The sequence below is a fragment of the Schistocerca piceifrons genome, chromosome 5 (genome assembly GCF_021461385.2).
Source record: "Schistocerca piceifrons isolate TAMUIC-IGC-003096 chromosome 5, iqSchPice1.1, whole genome shotgun sequence".
Taxonomy (NCBI): domain Eukaryota; kingdom Metazoa; phylum Arthropoda; class Insecta; order Orthoptera; family Acrididae; genus Schistocerca; species Schistocerca piceifrons.
The window spans coordinates 157,473,860-157,492,959 of NC_060142.1; the positions used below are offsets into that span (position 1 = coordinate 157,473,860).

The window sequence follows — 19,100 nt, forward strand, 5'->3', positions numbered from 1 at the left end:
TTGTTCAACTTTTTGTAATAAATTACGTTCAGGAAAGAAAGTTTTTTTTATTGGTTTGCATAATTTTGTCATCGTGGTGCCACCATAACCAATGAATTTCAAGAAGTCCAACCAAAACTGGTTATTAAAAAAGTAAGTGTGTGTGTGTGTGTGTGTGTGTGTGTGTGTGTGTGTGTGCAGTTTGGGTCCACACTGTAGATTTTTCTTGGAAATGACAGGATAAAATCATAACAAGTGTTTAGTTCAAATGGCTCTGAGCACTATTGGATTCAACTACTGAGGTCATTAGTCAAGTGTTTAGTATTAACATGTAATTTAATTATCAAGCTCTTGAACATAGTGCTTACACAGAGTAATATTAAGGTTACAAAACAGATAAATCCCAAGTTTATCGCATGTAGCAAGGGTTTGTAGTCACTAAGTAACCCATGTACACTTCACACTGCATCGAAGTAAGTGTCTAGTGAAGGTCATATTGATTTTGATTTGCTGAGTGGTGTAGGGGCAGGAATCATCATGGCCTCGCCGATGTGACTACGTGCCACTCTTCAATGATTATCTATCTATGTATCTCTGCGGGGTTGCTCAATAACATCACAGTCTACCATAGAACCCTCCATCGATGTCGATGCATGATGTGTCAGCCGATGACAGGACAATATTAGGTGGTTGCAATGCACACCTGTCTGGTGCTGTCATGTTGCCATCTACAACTATAATACCATGATTTTTTTTTTTTTTTTTTTTTTTTTTTTTTTTGCTTTCTAATGATTGTTTGTACATAATCTGTAGACTTTTGGATTGTCCACAGCCTCCTTATGCCTGATGGGCCAGCAATGTAATTGCTCTGTGCCATATTTTTATTTTCTTTTTTTGCCATAGCTGTCACACTCACTTGACACTGCAATTCTTAGGCCCTTCAGATTCCTTTTGACGCAAGTTTTCCTTTGACTTGGGTTTCCTATAACTGCAAGCATATTTATGGTCATAAGGGACAACACAATTAATTATTTTACAATTTTTAATTTAATACCTATTTTCACCTGTATTCCAGTGAATATTTTTACTGCCCCTCTTTGGCGCCTCATTGTACTCTGCAGCTCTTCACAATGACACCCCAAACAGTGCCCTAATTAGGCGCATTTCCACACTACATCACTTTACAACTTTACACAGAGTTTATTAACAACAATTGTGTGCAAGTGGCTACATTGGCCCAATGTCGTCACAGGCAATACAAATACTGCACAACAAACTGGTACAGGCACATCCTAACCATTGCTGGCTCAATTACTGCTTATGCAGTATTAGTCCTGTTGTTATTAGCAATTTGAATCTAATGTTTGTTTGTCACACAAGAAAGTTCAACCGACAAACAGATGTTTTCATGTATAACATGAGAAGAGGATTGTTACGGGACTTACTGTGAGACAGAGGCATCTCCGGCAAAGCAAAGATTGCAATACATTCAACATCACATGACCATTTAGCTGTGAGAAGGACCTGTCCCTGCTACATTCTGCACAAATTGACCCAAGCTCAAAAGCAAGCTTATGTCAATCAGTGTAAGGAAACAATCAAAAATTGGAGTGAGGAAATGCAAAATCTGTATACGACATAAAAACACGGGACAAAATGGGACTATATCTGCACGAGTCGGAACCTGAGCAACAGTTAACTGGGCATTCTGAGATGAATTGAAATTGACCAAAGTGATTCATTTGCTAAGCACTGTTGAGAAAATGACCACCCATTTCTTTGGTTAGTCTGGATATGTCAGAATCATTGCTTTAGGAGATTTAAGAAGTGTTACTGCTGAAAATTGGATACAATTTGTTTACTGCGGAGTCATCAGTGAAATAAGGGAAAACAACCAAAACTCACACATCATTCCTCGTTGTAACACTGCCAACTGTCACATAGCATGTCCAACAATTGATAATTCGATAGAGAGAAACACTAAATTAATGTCTCACTGCACAGATTCTCTGAATTTACTGCCTAACAAATTCATTTTTATTATTTCCATTTAAAAAATCTACGGAGTTTTTCCTCACCTCAAGAAATTGGTGAGTCCCAAAACCACATTTTTGAGGTACCACCACCACCACCATGGAAAATATGTTCCAAGGACAGGCTCGAATGAGTGCATGTGTGTATAAATTTTAAAGGTGAATATTTTGAGAAAGAATAAAACTTTTTGTGCCAAAAACTTTTTTTGTGAATTGGTTTTGTAAACGCCCAGATGGTAGTCCTCATACAAAGAATCAATGTCAAATTCTATTCACCTTATACGGAAGTCTTGGACTTCATTAATGGATAATAAAGCGGACAATAAACGTGAATTGGACAATTTAATATTGGACAATAAATGTAATATTTTATGTGGTTATTTCTCAAAAAATCTGCCACGAAATCAAAAAAAGTGGGGGCACCTTTTTGAACAGTTATTTTCAGTGGAAGAAAGAGCAACAAGTGGTTTTCTGCCTACAGTCAAGCATTTGGAAATGGCTGGAGAGGTTACACAGATTTAGAAGCCTTACCTTGGTAGGAATCACCACCCAAATTACAAAAACTTTGCATCAACTTGTGTGAACATAAATCTTTTCAGAGAGATGAACAGCTCTGGAACAATAAGTTCTACACAATATTGAGACTAACCCCAGGACCTTAGCACATGGCCTGCCAGAATGGAGTGAATCAAAGATGAAAACTGATATTATCCCTGTGACTTGCACTACATTAGTGATTATCGGCAATGGATTTTCCTCCATGGGGTAGGTTTTGTTGCTGGTTGTTGCAACAGATCATTATCACTGTTGCAACAGGTCATTGTCATTAAGGGACAACTGTTGACAGTACTCTTCACTGATGTAACAGTCTCTGGTAAAGATGGCGTCACAAAGTTACACAATAACATATTTGGGCTACAGAAAGTTCTCAGGAAAAGAATGAAGCAATTAACAATGTGATTTGTGAATGTGTGCTTTGCAGCCTATGATGGCCACATTCAACATCTTTTGTAACGTGGAAGAAATTAATACCATATAATGTAACGTTACAATACTAAATGCTTTATTGGAGATACACCATCAATTTCTGGACATATGTTGATATGAATGTTTTTTGTTCATGTTCGTCTAGGAATCAACTCCCGAAGTTTGTTCCCAATGGTTGCCAGAAGAATGGAAACACCACAATGAATATGACCAATGGTGTATTGCACTATCTTCAGCACGTCATTCACTAGCATTTTATAGCACAACAAACGGATAAAGTTTGTGACCAGTTTCCAGAGGAATTTAATACCACTCATGATACAATCAGAAAATGAAGCAAAATGAATCTATACTGGATTCTCTGTCCTAAAATCAATCATGCTTGATATACATTTGAAGAGATTGGTACGATTAACTGAGGTGTTGAATTCATCTGCCATTCATCAAACTGAATGTTAAGAGAGCTAGCAGTGTGAACTTGAGACTTGACAATTGGAAGTCGCACTTGACTATCTAAAATGTGGCATAAGTCCTATCTGCAGTTTGCCCATTTAGAATAAGAATAAATAAATGGAAAGTCATAAAAGTATCTAAGGATGCAAGTCCCGCTGATATGTGTTGTTCAGGTCACACAGTAAACAGTGTTGCAGTTGCCAGTACCCACTTGTGTCTGTGTGGTCATGCGTCCACATGACACTGTCCCTGTATTCGTTCACTGATGGGTACTTACGTCGTTGCTCAGCCCCTCGACGGCCAGTTTGGCACCGGGCTCCAGACCAACTGCCAGCTGCCCTTGAGCATGCATTGTGAATCACAATGCCTGCTCCTTCGACTATCCATGAGACAGTGCGATCTCATGCCTTCACCCGGATCACACCCACTGGACTCTTGTCAGTCATTCCGGAAGCCCCCACTCCACTGCACCTGCTCCTTGGCTGGCTATGGGTCGTGGCCTCACTGGACTGTATTACTACACATCCCTAGCATCTAACAGCTCATCACCACTACGAACAATTGTGGACTTCGTCACAGCGGGCACTTGCACTTCATCATCACAGATGGACATTTCTGTTCTTATTGCAACACATGCATATTAATCACAGCCTTGATACACCACTTGGTCAAGGTTACTTCAATAAAATGAACACTGACAAAAATAAAACAGAGGTAATGGTACACAGTCAAATTAAATCAGCCAAAATTGCAGGAATTGTATTCGGAAATGAGACACTACTATTAGTTGATGAGTTTCACTATTTGGACAACAAAATAACTGATGATGGCCAAAGTAAAGAGAATATAAAATACGGGCTGGCTACAGCAAGAAAAGCATTTCTGAAAAAGAAATTTAAGTGTATGGAAGTCTTTCCTGAAGGTATTTGTCAGGAATGTAGCCTTGCATAGAAGTGAAATAAGGACAATAAGTAGTTCAGATAAGAAGAGAATAGAAGCTTTTAAAATGTGGTGGTGCAGGAGAATGCTGGTGATTAAATGGGTACATCAAATAACTTCTGAGGAGATATTGAAATGCACTGGGGAAAAAAGAAATTTATGGCACATCTTGACTAAAAGCAGGGATCAGCTGATAGGATACATCTTTAGGCATCAGGCAATCACCAGTCTGGCAATGGTGCGGACTGCAGGGGGTAAAAATATTAGAGAATTATGATGGGATGAATATGGCAAGGAGCTTCAAATGGATGTAAGTTGCAGTAGATATTCAGAGATGAAGATGTTTGCACAGGATAGATTAGGACGAAGAACTGCATCAAAGATCACAACAGCAACTACAGTGGTCTTAAGGCTGTACGTTGAAATTCCAGTTATCTCCATATAGGACAAGTTTGGGGTCATGGCTTTCTACAGAATACAGCTCTCATGGGCTTCAAGGAGGCTCAAATAGCTGAGCCTAAGAGAGGTGTACCAACGTCTACAAGATTTTCACATTCCATTAATTACATGGAAGAGAAATTGAAAAAGTGGCTGAACCTACGCTCTTGAAATCCTGTTTCCGTATATCTCTACTATGCTTTGATGCGTCATTATCTCCACCTTTTGAAAATACTTTAATCTAGTCATGCACTTAATCTTTTAAAATTTTGAAAAAATTATTGTGCTTAATGAATTAGTCTATGAGATTTAATAATTGTTTACATTTTTCAGTTAAAGATAACCCAAAAACTTAAGTCTTCACGAGCCCCTGTCCGCCACCTACCATCCCTTTCCTCACTCCCACAACAGCACTACAAACACCTTCTATCCCACCAACTCTCCTACCAGTCTTTTCCCCTTCCCCAGTTCTCTCCTCTTCCCTTGTGCCCCCCCCCCCCCTCTCCCCTTCTCACCCAGCAAAGTCTCCCAACACTGCACCTAGCAGCCCTATCCCGTTCTCACCACGCTCCTGTATGCTCCCACTGGCAGCGCAGCATCATCCCCCACCAATATCCCACTATCCCTCCCCTTCCCTGCCCCATGCATCCTCCTTAACCCCACCACCCATTCCACCAGATTGCTACTCACACCAGATGCAGTCGCAATCGAGCTCTAATTCACAGAGTAAGTGGCCATGTGCGTGGTAACTGTGTGTTTTTCCTATTTCGGAGAAAGCTTAAATGTTTAGCAGTCTCCTTCATTGTGCCTGTCTACGACTTACCTCCTCTACGTTGAGAGCAGCAATCTATACTTCTCATACTGTAGTTTTCCATCCTGGACTCTCCATTTTTTAATAGGCAAAGACAAGTTAGTTATGTAGGTGCCCATACCATAGCAACTAGACTAAAAGAATGGATGACTGCAGATCAGAAAGGGACTGGGTGACAATTTGGGACTGTATGGAAGCCAGAATTGTGGGGTACTGGAGATTGTTTATGGCTGTGGTTGGGCTTGAATGGGAATGCTGCGACTGGGATGTTAAACAGAAGAGCCAGAATATGTTTCCTCACTACAAGGGGTGGGGCTTGGGAGGGTTGTTGGGGCTACTGTTTTGGATGACTGTTGTGGAAGCAGATGAGAGGACTATGTTTGCAAGTATTCGAGCAATAGGGTGGACACCTTCCCCAGGTTGTGTGATGTGTTTCATTCAAGTTTGCAGCTGTTTTCTAGAAAATTATTCAGTGTGCTAACAGATTTAAGAAAAGAAAGACGGAGGATTTTGAATAGCGACACCTGCTGTTTGGCAGTGGTGGTTCGTAGAAGCAATGTATGTGGAAGATAGATTGGTGCCAGAGGTGGGAAGTCTTAAGACTTTTAGGACCAATACCACAGGTTAAGCAAGTGTAAAGTAAAAGTTTGTGGGACTGTTATACGGCTATGGCAATTGCACATTAACACAAATGATGTTAGTATTGAGATATATGGTTAGGGAACATGAGATAAATGGGAAAAAAGCGGTAACACTGTGAAGAGGAAGAGGAGTAGACCAAATTTAAGAGCAGTGCTGTACTTGAGCAAAACTCAAGCAGTTTGAGCAGTTGACTTATCAGCTTACAAAATCTAGCAACTTCTGTTGGTATTATTTCCAAGATGTGTCATAGCATTGTTAATATATTATGGATTCTAATAATAAAAATAACTGTGAAGCACTTACTACAGTATCTCATATTGTGTAGGTCATATGTAAACAATGCCACTAATAAATAAATAAATAATCACAATCATGATTCAACCTAATTCAAGGTTTAGCTTGTTTTGCAATGTACTGATGCTTGTTGATATTATATCCACAAGGGTCTTGCCACTGTTATTTATTCTCAGATCGAAGTTATTGTCTATGTAATATGATGTATTTTGTTTATTAGGAATTTAATTTCCAATTAATTGTTTCATCTGAATGCTATCATCTTGTTTTAAAGCTCATTAAACACCGGTTTCTTTTTTTACTCATTATTCTAATATGTGAAATACTTATCTGCAACTCATTTGGTAAATTATTACAATCTCTAATACTCAAACAACACACTGTATTGTGTTCACATTCAAGTAATATTTTTGAAGGACTATACTTTTGCCTTTGACTGATAGCTTGCCATAAAAAATCACCACATATGATTACTTACAGCACCCATAAATACTGTATGAGGACCCTTATTGTAAATTGGTTCAGATAGAACATTAGATTGTGTGGTAGGGAGGATTTATTACCATTTCCACCTGTGTTTCACTAAACTGTCAAATTTCCAGCATAGCTGTAACTTGTTCTTGAGATAGTTTTTTTAGTTTCTCACAATCAATTACTCTAGAAATGCACGAGTCTAATTTCACTGATTGTTTGAGCAGTACTCAAGACTACTGAGCTCCGTGACGTATCTGGAAATCTCAAGCTCATTTGAACACAAGTATCGTTTGCCCAGCACTATTTCAGAGTCCCTGAATCTACGTGAATTGGTCACCGGGAGACATTAAAAACGTAAAGTCCAGTAAAATAATTTCACAAAAAACCATAGTCACTGAATACCCTGTAACCTATCTTCCCACAACCCCATTCTTAAACTCCAAACTGATCACTCCTCAGCCCTTACTGATCTTGTACTTGACCTATAAGTTGCCTCTGCAAACCCCCACTCCTGACATCTCCTGTCACTATTCAATATCCTGCCTCTTTCTTCTCCTGGATCTGCTAGTATGTTCAATGAGAGAAATGATGACATCCAGCTTCTCCATTTCACAGAAGATATATAACATATTTAATAGGATTGATGCTTCTTATATCAATGGGTCTCATGCAAAGCAGCAGCACAAAACTTGTGCTGAGGCAATGATACTACTTTGGCATGTTGGCCACAATCACTTGTAACATTTTTGCGCAAATCTGAAATTACACTTGGACAGACTGGAAACTTCACAAGAACATGCTGTCTATAACAGGTAAACAAAATAGAAAAGCTAAAAAATACATCTGTGCAAAATAAATCAGTCATCTACAAGATGCTAAATATTCTAAAATAAGTGATTCCAGAACCACACTCCTACAGCATTTGCATGCTATGACCACTATTACTCATAATATCCTAACCCGAATTAAAAATTTAAATTGTGACTTTCAACAATAAGTGCATTATTACTTCATCATACATTAAAAATAAAATATGACAGGAAATTTTATAAAACTTGTAGAAATGGTGAGTACATATCCAGACTTACCGCATCTCTGAGATCTTTAAGTCCACAGAAAGCAGAAAACTTCCGTTGGTCTGGATGAATCAAACGTGCAAGTATTTTGCGCTCAACAAACATAGTAAATCCTTCATTTAACCAAAAATGTTCAAAATTTTTGTTTGTGACAAGATTTCCTGTCCAGCTATGACTAATTTCATGTGCTACAACATCAGCTAGTGATCGATCTCCTGCCTGGGAACAAACAAAGTAACACATAAGAAATCTCAGTGCCCAAACATATAACTTACACATATTTCATAATAACGTTAGGCAAGCTCTCAATTTTGTTAGGGAAAAGGTGCAAGAGACACTGAAGAAAGCCACAAGAAATATGGAAAACACCAAGCAAACCCTATCAACATTAAAACATTAAAGACATTGATTGCAAAGAGTGATTTATAGAATCCATTACATTTCATCCTGCCCTGGGTTTTTAATTAAATTGACAGGTTTCATAAGGATCTCCACGTAAATCTTGCTTGTCTGTTGTTAATAATTTTGACAAATCTTTGATGCTATGTTCAGTTCCTGTGAAGGTCGCCCTTCTGAGACACATAACAAAAAATGTAGAAAACATACATACAACAGAATATGAAATACTGAAATCCACATAAAGAGTACCATTCTCGCACCCACAATCATAATAGATTACACAATGTACCAAAATCTTTCACAGCAAAGAAATGTGTATTAAAATCATGATATCAGCCAATATATAATTAAGCATAGCTGTTAGTAGAATTCAGATATTAAATATTCCCAACCTTGAATTGTTTGCTTATAGTGTCATTTCATCTGTCATTCCTCGCACGGGCCAAGGAAAACAGTTCACTAATTGATATATTCATTCACACATCATGTTCCACAAATCCCATCATAAAGGAAAGCCTTCAGGAAAATGCAATGAGTCATTAATAGGATGAAGCAACCACTGCTGGCTACTTTTGCAAAATACACCAACAACAAATTACTACAGAAACTATTTCTACATTATTGCATGTGTGTCTATGTACACTCAGAGAAAAGAACAGCTACTTCTTTTCCTTAAAAAAAACGCAGAGACAAACACAGTGCTCCTCCTCTTATACTGCTCCTCTGCTGCTTTTATCCAATACTTCACACAAACCATGTATGTTACTTTACACAGACCACTAGCAGATGTCTGTATACTGCCAAAGTGAAGATCTGCTTAACAGAAACATTTGAATCATGAGAAATTTATCCCTGAGTCCAAAAATACTTTTAAGTTCTAGGACTGGCTAATGAGATATTCTTTTGATTGGTTTCTGAATAACTATGGATTTTCAGTTTCCTATCTGATGTGTATCAGCTCCCCTTCTAGACTTTTGCACTGGATTTTTAAACTCAGTTCTTAACCCTAGAACCTTAAGAATGATGTCACTTGTTCACCTCTGCTAATGTGAAACACATCTGATGATTCTAGGAATATACTACAATCCCCAACATACTGCTCACATAAGGATGGTGAGGATATGCTCGTTGCAAGCACAGATGCATTCAAACAATAATTCTTCCCAAGCTACTTACGTGAATGGAACAGGAAGAAAGCCTAACGTTGCATGTTAGTCGAACCTATCAGTACCAAATGCCTGTGTCTGAATTGTTTCGATGTGTTCCTTTAATCTGATCTGGTACAGATCCAAAACAATCAAGCAGTAGTCACGAATAGGTCACACCAGCATCTTATATGCAGTCCAGATGAACCCTATTTCCCTAGAATTCTCCCAATAAACTGATGATGACCATTCAGCATTCCTATCACTATCCTCACATGCTCATTCTATTTCATATCACTTTGCAATGTTATGCTCAGATATCTAAATGACATAACTGTGTCAAGCAGGACACTACTAATGCTGCATCTGAACATTACAGGTTTGTTTTTCCTACTCATCTGCATTAACTTACATTTCTCTACATTTAGAGCTATCTGCCATTCATCACACCAACTAGAAATTTTTCTAAGTCATCTTGTATTCTTCTGAAGTCACTCAACTTCGACACCTTACCATACACCACAGGAAAATCAGCAAACAACAGCAGATTGCTGCCCACCCTGTCTGCCAGATCATTTATGTATATACAGAACAACAGTGGTTCTATTATATTTCCCTGGAGCACTCCAGACAATACCCTTTTCTCTGATGAACTCTCGCTGTTGAGGACAAAATACTGGCCTCCCTTTCTTAAGAAGTCTTCAAGCCACTCACATGCTAGTGCTTGTATACTTTGAGCATAGATATTTTCACAGATGTGTGAATTTCTACAAACCTTTGCTTGTCATCAATTGTGTGTTCTGTTTTGAACCGAGAGTGCAACTGCCTCTGCTTCCTCATCAGTTTCTGAATCTTGATATTAAACCATGGTGGGTATTTTCTGTCCTTAATCCATTTACTACGCACATAATTCTGCAGACCATGATTTACAATCTGCTTAAACTGTGCCCATAATTCCTCTATGTCCATCTTACTGGAACTACGTGATGTCATTTCACTGTTTAAGTGAGATGTTAACAACTGTTTATCTGCTCTTTCTAGCAGAAACACTCTCCTAGCCTTCTTAACTGGTTTATTAACCTTTGTAATCAAAGTTGCAATCACGACATCATGATCGCTAATCCCTGTTTCCATACTGATGTTGTCAATGGGGTCCAGTCTATTTGTAGCTACAAGGTCTAAGATATTTCCACTGCATGTGGACTGTAGAACTAGCTCCTTAAGAATGTTTTCAAAAAATGTGTTCAAAAGGACTTCGTATGACTGTCTGTCCTACCCTCTCCATTGAATCCATAGACATCCCAGTCTATACTTGGTAGATTAAAGTTGCTTCCAACTAGTAATGGATGATCTGGATACGCAGTACTGATCATAGACATTCTTTGAATGACTCTAGAGCTGTCATAGCAGAATTGGGTGGCTGGTGAAAGCATCCAACAATTAACTCAGTTTCATCTAGACCTGTTATACGTAACCAGATAGTTTCACTGTCACATTCAGCTTCATCCTCAACAGTGACAATATTTTTGTCCACTGCAATGAACACTCCCTCTCCTATAGCCTCTAATCTGTCTTTCTGATATATGTCCCATGGCTCACTAAATATCTCAGAGCTTTCCATTAATAACTGGTACAATGGAATGTACCCTCTGCCATGCATGTTAAAGTGGTTTGCAGAGTATAGCTGTAGATGTAGATCTCTTCTACTGAACAAGTGCCCATAGCTCTTAAGATATGCATTTTAGAGCCCTTGTTTAATAGACATATTTTTCTTGTTTTGGTCCATAGTACCACCTCTTCTGGTTCACCCTTTATACTGGCACATAGCTTTTTGAGCCCCTAGGTCCCCGAAGAGGCTTCTGCAAGGTGTTCAGTTACAAACATCTGAAGATTAAATGCATTTTAGAGCTGCATTGGCTCGACAGATGTTACCATGGTATTAAAATATCAAGATTTGTGATTAGCAATACATGATGAATATGGTAGACAACAGCACGACATAAACCACTTAGGATAAGTTTCTTTTATTTCTGGCAATGATCACAAAACTAATGCTCCTTGTCTACTGGCTTTGGTCAGCAATGACCATCTTCAGATCTGAGCAAAACATGGGAAATCAAATACAACTAGCGCACAGTTTATATCTTAAAGCAATAAAATATGCCATAATGATTAGATATGACAACATGTGCTTAAATTATGAGAATCAATGCCTGTTTCACAACATTTCCTCATATAATGAAGCCATAGTGACACCACCATATTTAAAATATGGTGTAAACTACACCACGGAGCCAGCAGAATCATCCTATTAACAATGCTCTAAACAAAGTGAGGTACAGTTATCACAAAACATGTTTGTGTTATAGGCGCACTATAAATTGCTATTGTAAGATTATTCAGATTCATTAATTTTATAATTTGCAAAATGCAATAAAATGAAAAATACAACAGGTAAAATACGTAGTGGATATGTACAGTGTATTAAGTATTACAGTGATAATATATAACAAATTAAAAGAGGAATAAAATTAAATTTTAAAACTGTTAAAAAGGAAAAGTGACAATATGAGATGCTAACACACTTTTGCGGTGATTTTGGATGAAAAATATAACAACATAGACAAGAATAAACTTACGGAGCTATTAATAATATGACTGATGAAGTAACTAGGGAAAGGAGCCAAATGGATGAAACAAAAGACTGAAGTAAGTAATTAGTACCGTCTGTTTGTGCAGCCAAAAGAATACAGCATAGGCAAGAAATGGTCAGAGGAACTTAACCATCAGATGGCCTCTCATAGCTCCCCAACATGCCGTGCCAAGAAAAGGACAATAAAACATTGTACTTTACATAAACAGATAAGGAACCATCAACACAAGAGTAATGCGATCAGTGCAAGAAGACGAAACAATTTTTTGTGTGCTCTATACTAGGTAACAATGGGGCAAGGTACAAATACTACAGGTGTTCAATAATTAATGTAAAACATTATCAAATAAAGCAAAGTAGGTGCTGGGTACAAAATCAGCTCAGCTTCATCGAACATATTTAAAATATAGAATACTGGGTCGCAGTGCCAGCAGAATCCTCCTGACGCCTGTGCAAAAGTGCTCGATGGGCAATGTGATTTTGTACCAGTTGCCTACTTTGCTTTATTTGACAATGTTTTAGATAATGTTTTACATTAATTACTGAACACCTCTCATATGTATATCTTGTCCTGTTGTTACCTAGAATGCATCACATATTTGTTTCATCTTTTTGCACGGATTGCATTACTCTCATGTCTGATGGTCCCTTTTCTGTTTATGTCCTGTATTTTACTGACTATATAATCTTATTAATTGACTGGTGCAATCTTTTTCTTGGTACGGCATGTCAGAAGGCACGAGAGACCCTCTGGCAGTTAACATCCTCTGACTATTTCTCGCATATACTGCACTTTGGCAGCTATGCCAATGCCAATTACTTGCTTCAGTCTTTTGTTTCATCCATCTGGCACCTTTCCCTAGTTATTGTATCAATCATATTATTATGTTCGCTCCAAAAGCTAGTTCTTGTCTATGTTGTAATATTTTTTAGCAAACTCACTGCTAAAGTATTTCAGAACCACATTTTGTCACTTTTCCCTTTTAACAGTTTTAAAATTTAACTTTATGCCTCTTTTAATTTGTTACATTTTATCACTGTTAAACGTATGCACCTTACAAACCCACTATATATTTAACGTACTGTATTTTTCATTTTATTGCATTTTGCACACTTATAAAATAAACAAATACGAATAAGCTTACAATAGGAACATCTAACATGCCTATGACACAAACATATTCTGTGGCTACTGTATCTCACTTTGTTCTGAACAGTAGCACTATTAACAGGATGACTATGCCAGCACTGTGGTCTACTTTACACCATAGTTTAAATATGTGCAATTAAGCTAAGCTGATTTTATGTATATTTATTGACAATCCCACTATGGCTTCATTATTTAGAATACTTTGTACAATAGGTATGCCTAATCATATTTTAAGCATGTCTTCACATCTATGAAAGTAGTACTTTTAATTATGGCATATTTTATTCCATTAAGGTGTAAACTAGTAGTATCTGATTTCCCATGTTTTGCACAGATCTGAAGATGGTTATTGCTGACTGAAACCAGTAGTCTAAGAACCAAACATTTTGGGATGGAGAAAAAAGAAATTTATTCTTCACTTCCTGGATCACTGTTTTAAGCCATGACTATGTCGCAGCTTGTGAGACATGACATTTTTGGCATTGAGGCACGAACAGGGACTTACCATGCACAGACAGTGGGAAATGGCATGTAGTTGGCAGATGTCGAGCCCTGAACTAACATTACACAGTAAAACAGAGGTTTCCTGGAAGGTGTTTCTCTTTACGTTTGTTTAACTGTACTGTGGAATTTATGAATTTGGGTAAGCAGTTGGGAATTTACACATGCATTCTGGGTTAGTTTTAACTCTGATTTCAAGTCGATTAAATAACTTGTGTAAAACTGGATAGGGAGTAGAAGATTTTTTTTTCTTTATTTTCCAGCTTCACTGAATACTGATAATGCTAACTACATCTCAAAAGTATGCCACAATACAAAAGCTAATAACTTAAATGAAATTTGTATATTTTAGACAGTTCTGAGGTAATATTGATTTATATTCTACTTGGTAGGTATGGTGAAACCTATGTGGTAGTTAACAACTACAGTAGAACCCGCATTACAAATGCCTAATATAAATATGCTAAAAAAAAGTTCTGGCATAATAATTTAGTAGTAAAGTAGACATCTCACTGAGTAGTGGAAACACTGATTTGTCAACATGCACACAAAAAAGGATGAAAAAATGAATTAAAATGAATATGTTCAGCCAGCACTATGTAGCTGCACAGGTGTATACGAGGGTGTGCGCATATGTATTGAGTCCTAGCTTGTTAAAGTATTATTAGTTCCGAAAGCTAGGAAGTATATCACTTTTATATTTGTCTATCAGCAGTACTACATACTTTACCTACCAAATGTAAGCACTGACCAGTAATACTGTCTCATAATTTATTAATTTCCCCAATTAAATTTTCCTTTGATACTATGACGAATAACAACATTTTAGCAAACATCATATGGGAAATTGCGGGGACTGAGAGTTTATATTAATGGAGGCAAATTCAGATGGGTGGTTGGATGAAAGGAGAAGTTGTAAAGTAAGTTCTATCACTGCAGTTTGGTAAAACTCAGCACCAGCTTCACACAGCTTCAAAGATTGTGGTATCAGTAACACTCAGAGTGGTGCCTACCAAAGGTAAAAAGTGTTGAGTACTTTCATTTCTCTGTAAGCTTTTTTATGCATTCTGATCAGCTGAGGAGTTTATATGTCCCTTCTAATATCTGTATATTGATTTGCTCTATTTCTTATTCCATTCTCCTGACCATACTGTATCTCATCCAGTGGATGTCTCAGCACATTTGTGATTGTTAACTACGATTATGAATTTTGTTCAATCTTGGAACAATTTCCTTTAGATCTCCAGGATTTCTGTGAGCCACTTCTTGTCAGATCTTCACTGATAAAGCTCAGTTCAAAATTTTCTTTCTATACAAGTGACCATAAAATTGTAATTCCTATTTCCTGATTTCATCAGTGATTTTTTCTTCAATTTGACTGAATTCCTTTGGCACTTCTCAATCATTTTGGTCAAAGCATTTTCCTCAGAATTTTGTTTTTTGATTTGAGATTTGCCACCTGTTATCATAGTTTCTGATGTTAAAGTGCTATCGTTTTAACAACTGCTATAATGTAAATTTGTCTTCTGCTGTAGAGATGTTTTATTCCATCTATTCCAAGAGTGATTGTATGCTCTTATTTTTTCCATTCCATCATGATCGCTAATCCCTGTTTCCATACTGATGTTGTCAATGGGGTCCAGTCTATTTGTAGCTACAAGGTCTAAGATATTTCCACTGCATGTGGACTGTAGAACTAGCTCCTTAAGAATGTTTTCAAAAAATGTGTTCAAAAGGACTTCGTATGACTGTCTGTCCTACCCTCTCCATTGAATCCATAGACATCCCAGTCTATACTTGGTAGATTAAAGTTGCTTCCAACTAGTAATGGATGATCTGGATACGCAGTACTGATCATAGACATTCTTTGAATGACTCTAGAGCTGTCATAGCAGAATTGGGTGGCTGGTGAAAGCATCCAACAATTAACTCAGTTTCATCTAGACCTGTTATACGTAACCAGATAGTTTCACTGTCACATTCAGCTTCATCCTCAACAGTGACAATATTTTTGTCCACTGCAATGAACACTCCCTCTCCTATAGCCTCTAATCTGTCTTTCTGATATATGTCCCATGGCTCACTAAATATCTCAGAGCTTTCCATTAATAACTGGTACAATGGAATGTACCCTCTGCCATGCATGTTAAAGTGGTTTGCAGAGTATAGCTGTAGATGTAGATCTCTTCTACTGAACAAGTGCCCATAGCTCTTAAGATATGCATTTTAGAGCCCTTGTTTAATAGACATATTTTTCTTGTTTTGGTCCATAGTACCACCTCTTCTGGTTCACCCTTTATACTGGCACATAGCTTTTTGAGCCCCTAGGTCCCCGAAGAGGCTTCTGCAAGGTGTTCAGTTACAAACATCTGAAGATTAAATGCATTTTAGAGCTGCATTGGCTCGACAGATGTTACCATGGTATTAAAATATCAAGATTTGTGATTAGCAATACATGATGAATATGGTAGACAACAGCACGACATAAACCACTTAGGATAAGTTTCTTTTATTTCTGGCAATGATCACAAAACTAATGCTCCTTGTCTACTGGCTTTGGTCAGCAATGACCATCTTCAGATCTGAGCAAAACATGGGAAATCAAATACAACTAGCGCACAGTTTATATCTTAAAGCAATAAAATATGCCATAATGATTAGATATGACAACATGTGCTTAAATTATGAGAATCAATGCCTGTTTCACAACATTTCCTCATATAATGAAGCCATAGTGACACCACCATATTTAAAATATGGTGTAAACTACACCACGGAGCCAGCAGAATCATCCTATTAACAATGCTCTAAACAAAGTGAGGTACAGTTATCACAAAACATGTTTGTGTTATAGGCGCACTATAAATTGCTATTGTAAGATTATTCAGATTCATTAATTTTATAATTTGCAAAATGCAATAAAATGAAAAATACAACAGGTAAAATACGTAGTGGATATGTACAGTGTATTAAGTATTACAGTGATAATATATAACAAATTAAAAGAGGAATAAAATTAAATTTTAAAACTGTTAAAAAGGAAAAGTGACAATATGAGATGCTAACACACTTTTGCGGTGATTTTGGATGAAAAATATAACAACATAGACAAGAATAAACTTACGGAGCTATTAATAATATGACTGATGAAGTAACTAGGGAAAGGAGCCAAATGGATGAAACAAAAGACTGAAGTAAGTAATTAGTACCGTCTGTTTGTGCAGCCAAAAGAATACAGCATAGGCAAGAAATGGTCAGAGGAACTTAACCATCAGATGGCCTCTCATAGCTCCCCAACATGCCGTGCCAAGAAAAGGACAATAAAACATTGTACTTTACATAAACAGATAAGGAACCATCAACACAAGAGTAATGCGATCAGTGCAAGAAGACGAAACAATTTTTTGTGTGCTCTATACTAGGTAACAATGGGGCAAGGTACAAATACTACAGGTGTTCAATAATTAATGTAAAACATTATCAAATAAAGCAAAGTAGGTGCTGGGTACAAAATCAGCTCAGCTTCATCGAACATATTTAAAATATAGAATACTGGGTCGCAGTGCCAGCAGAATCCTCCTGACGCCTGTGCAAAAGTGCTCGATGGGCAATGTGATTTTGTACCAGTTGCCTACTTTGCTTTATTTGACAATGTTTTAGATAATGTTTTACATTAATTACTGAACACCTCTCATATGTATATCTTGTCCTGTTGTTACCTAGAATGCATCACATATTTGTTTCATCTTTTTGCACGGATTGCATTACTCTCATGTCTGATGGTCCCTTTTCTGTTTATGTCCTGTATTTTACTGGCTATATAATCTTATTAATTGACTGGTGCAATCTTTTTCTTGGTACGGCATGTCAGAAGGCACGAGAGACCCTCTGGCAGTTAACATCCTCTGACTATTTCTCGCATATACTGCACTTTGGCAGCTATGCCAATGCCAATTACTTGCTTCAGTCTTTTGTTTCATCCATCTGGCACCTTTCCCTAGTTATTGTATCAATCATATTATTATGTTCGCTCCAAAAGCTAGTTCTTGTCTATGTTGTAATATTTTTTAGCAAACTCACTGCTAAAGTATTTCAGAACCACATTTTGTCACTTTTCCCTTTTAACAGTTTTAAAATTTAACTTTATGCCTCTTTTAATTTGTTACATTTTATCACTGTTAAACGTATGCACCTTACAAACCCACTATATATTTAACGTACTGTATTTTTCATTTTATTGCATTTTGCACACTTATAAAATAAACAAATACGAATAAGCTTACAATAGGAACATCTAACATGCCTATGACACAAACATATTCTGTGGCTACTGTATCTCACTTTGTTCTGAACAGTAGCACTATTAACAGGATGACTATGCCAGCACTGTGGTCTACTTTACACCATAGTTTAAATATGTGCAATTAAGCTAAGCTGATTTTATGTATATTTATTGACAATCCCACTATGGCTTCATTATTTAGAATACTTTGTACAATAGGTATGCCTAATCATATTTTAAGCATGTCTTCACATCTATGAAAGTAGTACTTTTAATTATGGCATATTTTATTCCATTAAGGTGTAAACTAGTAGTATCTGATTTCCCATGTTTTGCACAGATCTGAAGATGGTTATTGCTGACTGAAACCAGTAGTCTAAGAACCAAACATTTTGGGATGGAGAAAAAAGAAATTTATTCTTCACTTCCTGGATCACTGTTTTAAGCCATGACTATGTCGCAGCTTGTGAGACATGACATTTTTGGCATTGAGGCACGAACAGGGACTTACCATGCACAGACAGTGGGAAATGGCATGTAGTTGGCAGATGTCGAGCCCTGAACTAACATTACACAGTAAAACAGAGGTTTCCTGGAAGGTGTTTCTCTTTACGTTTGTTTAACTGTACTGTGGAATTTATGAATTTGGGTAAGCAGTTGGGAATTTACACATGCATTCTGGGTTAGTTTTAACTCTGATTTCAAGTCGATTAAATAACTTGTGTAAAACTGGATAGGGAGTAGAAGATTTTTTTTTCTTTATTTTCCAGCTTCACTGAATACTGATAATGCTAACTACATCTCAAAAGTATGCCACAATACAAAAGCTAATAACTTAAATGAA

The 19,100-nt window shown here is 37.1% G+C and overlaps 1 protein-coding gene across 1 annotated transcript in view; it reads right to left on the reverse strand.

The window, feature by feature from the left end:
- Window positions 1–19,100, reverse strand: part of LOC124798124 (leukotriene A-4 hydrolase) — a 131,196-nt gene that overhangs the window by 52,487 nt on the left and 59,609 nt on the right. The window contains exon 8 of the mRNA XM_047261382.1: window positions 8,139–8,345. Coding sequence (XP_047117338.1) covers window positions 8,139–8,345 — 207 coding nt within the window. The remainder of the gene's footprint in view (window positions 1–8,138; window positions 8,346–19,100) is intronic.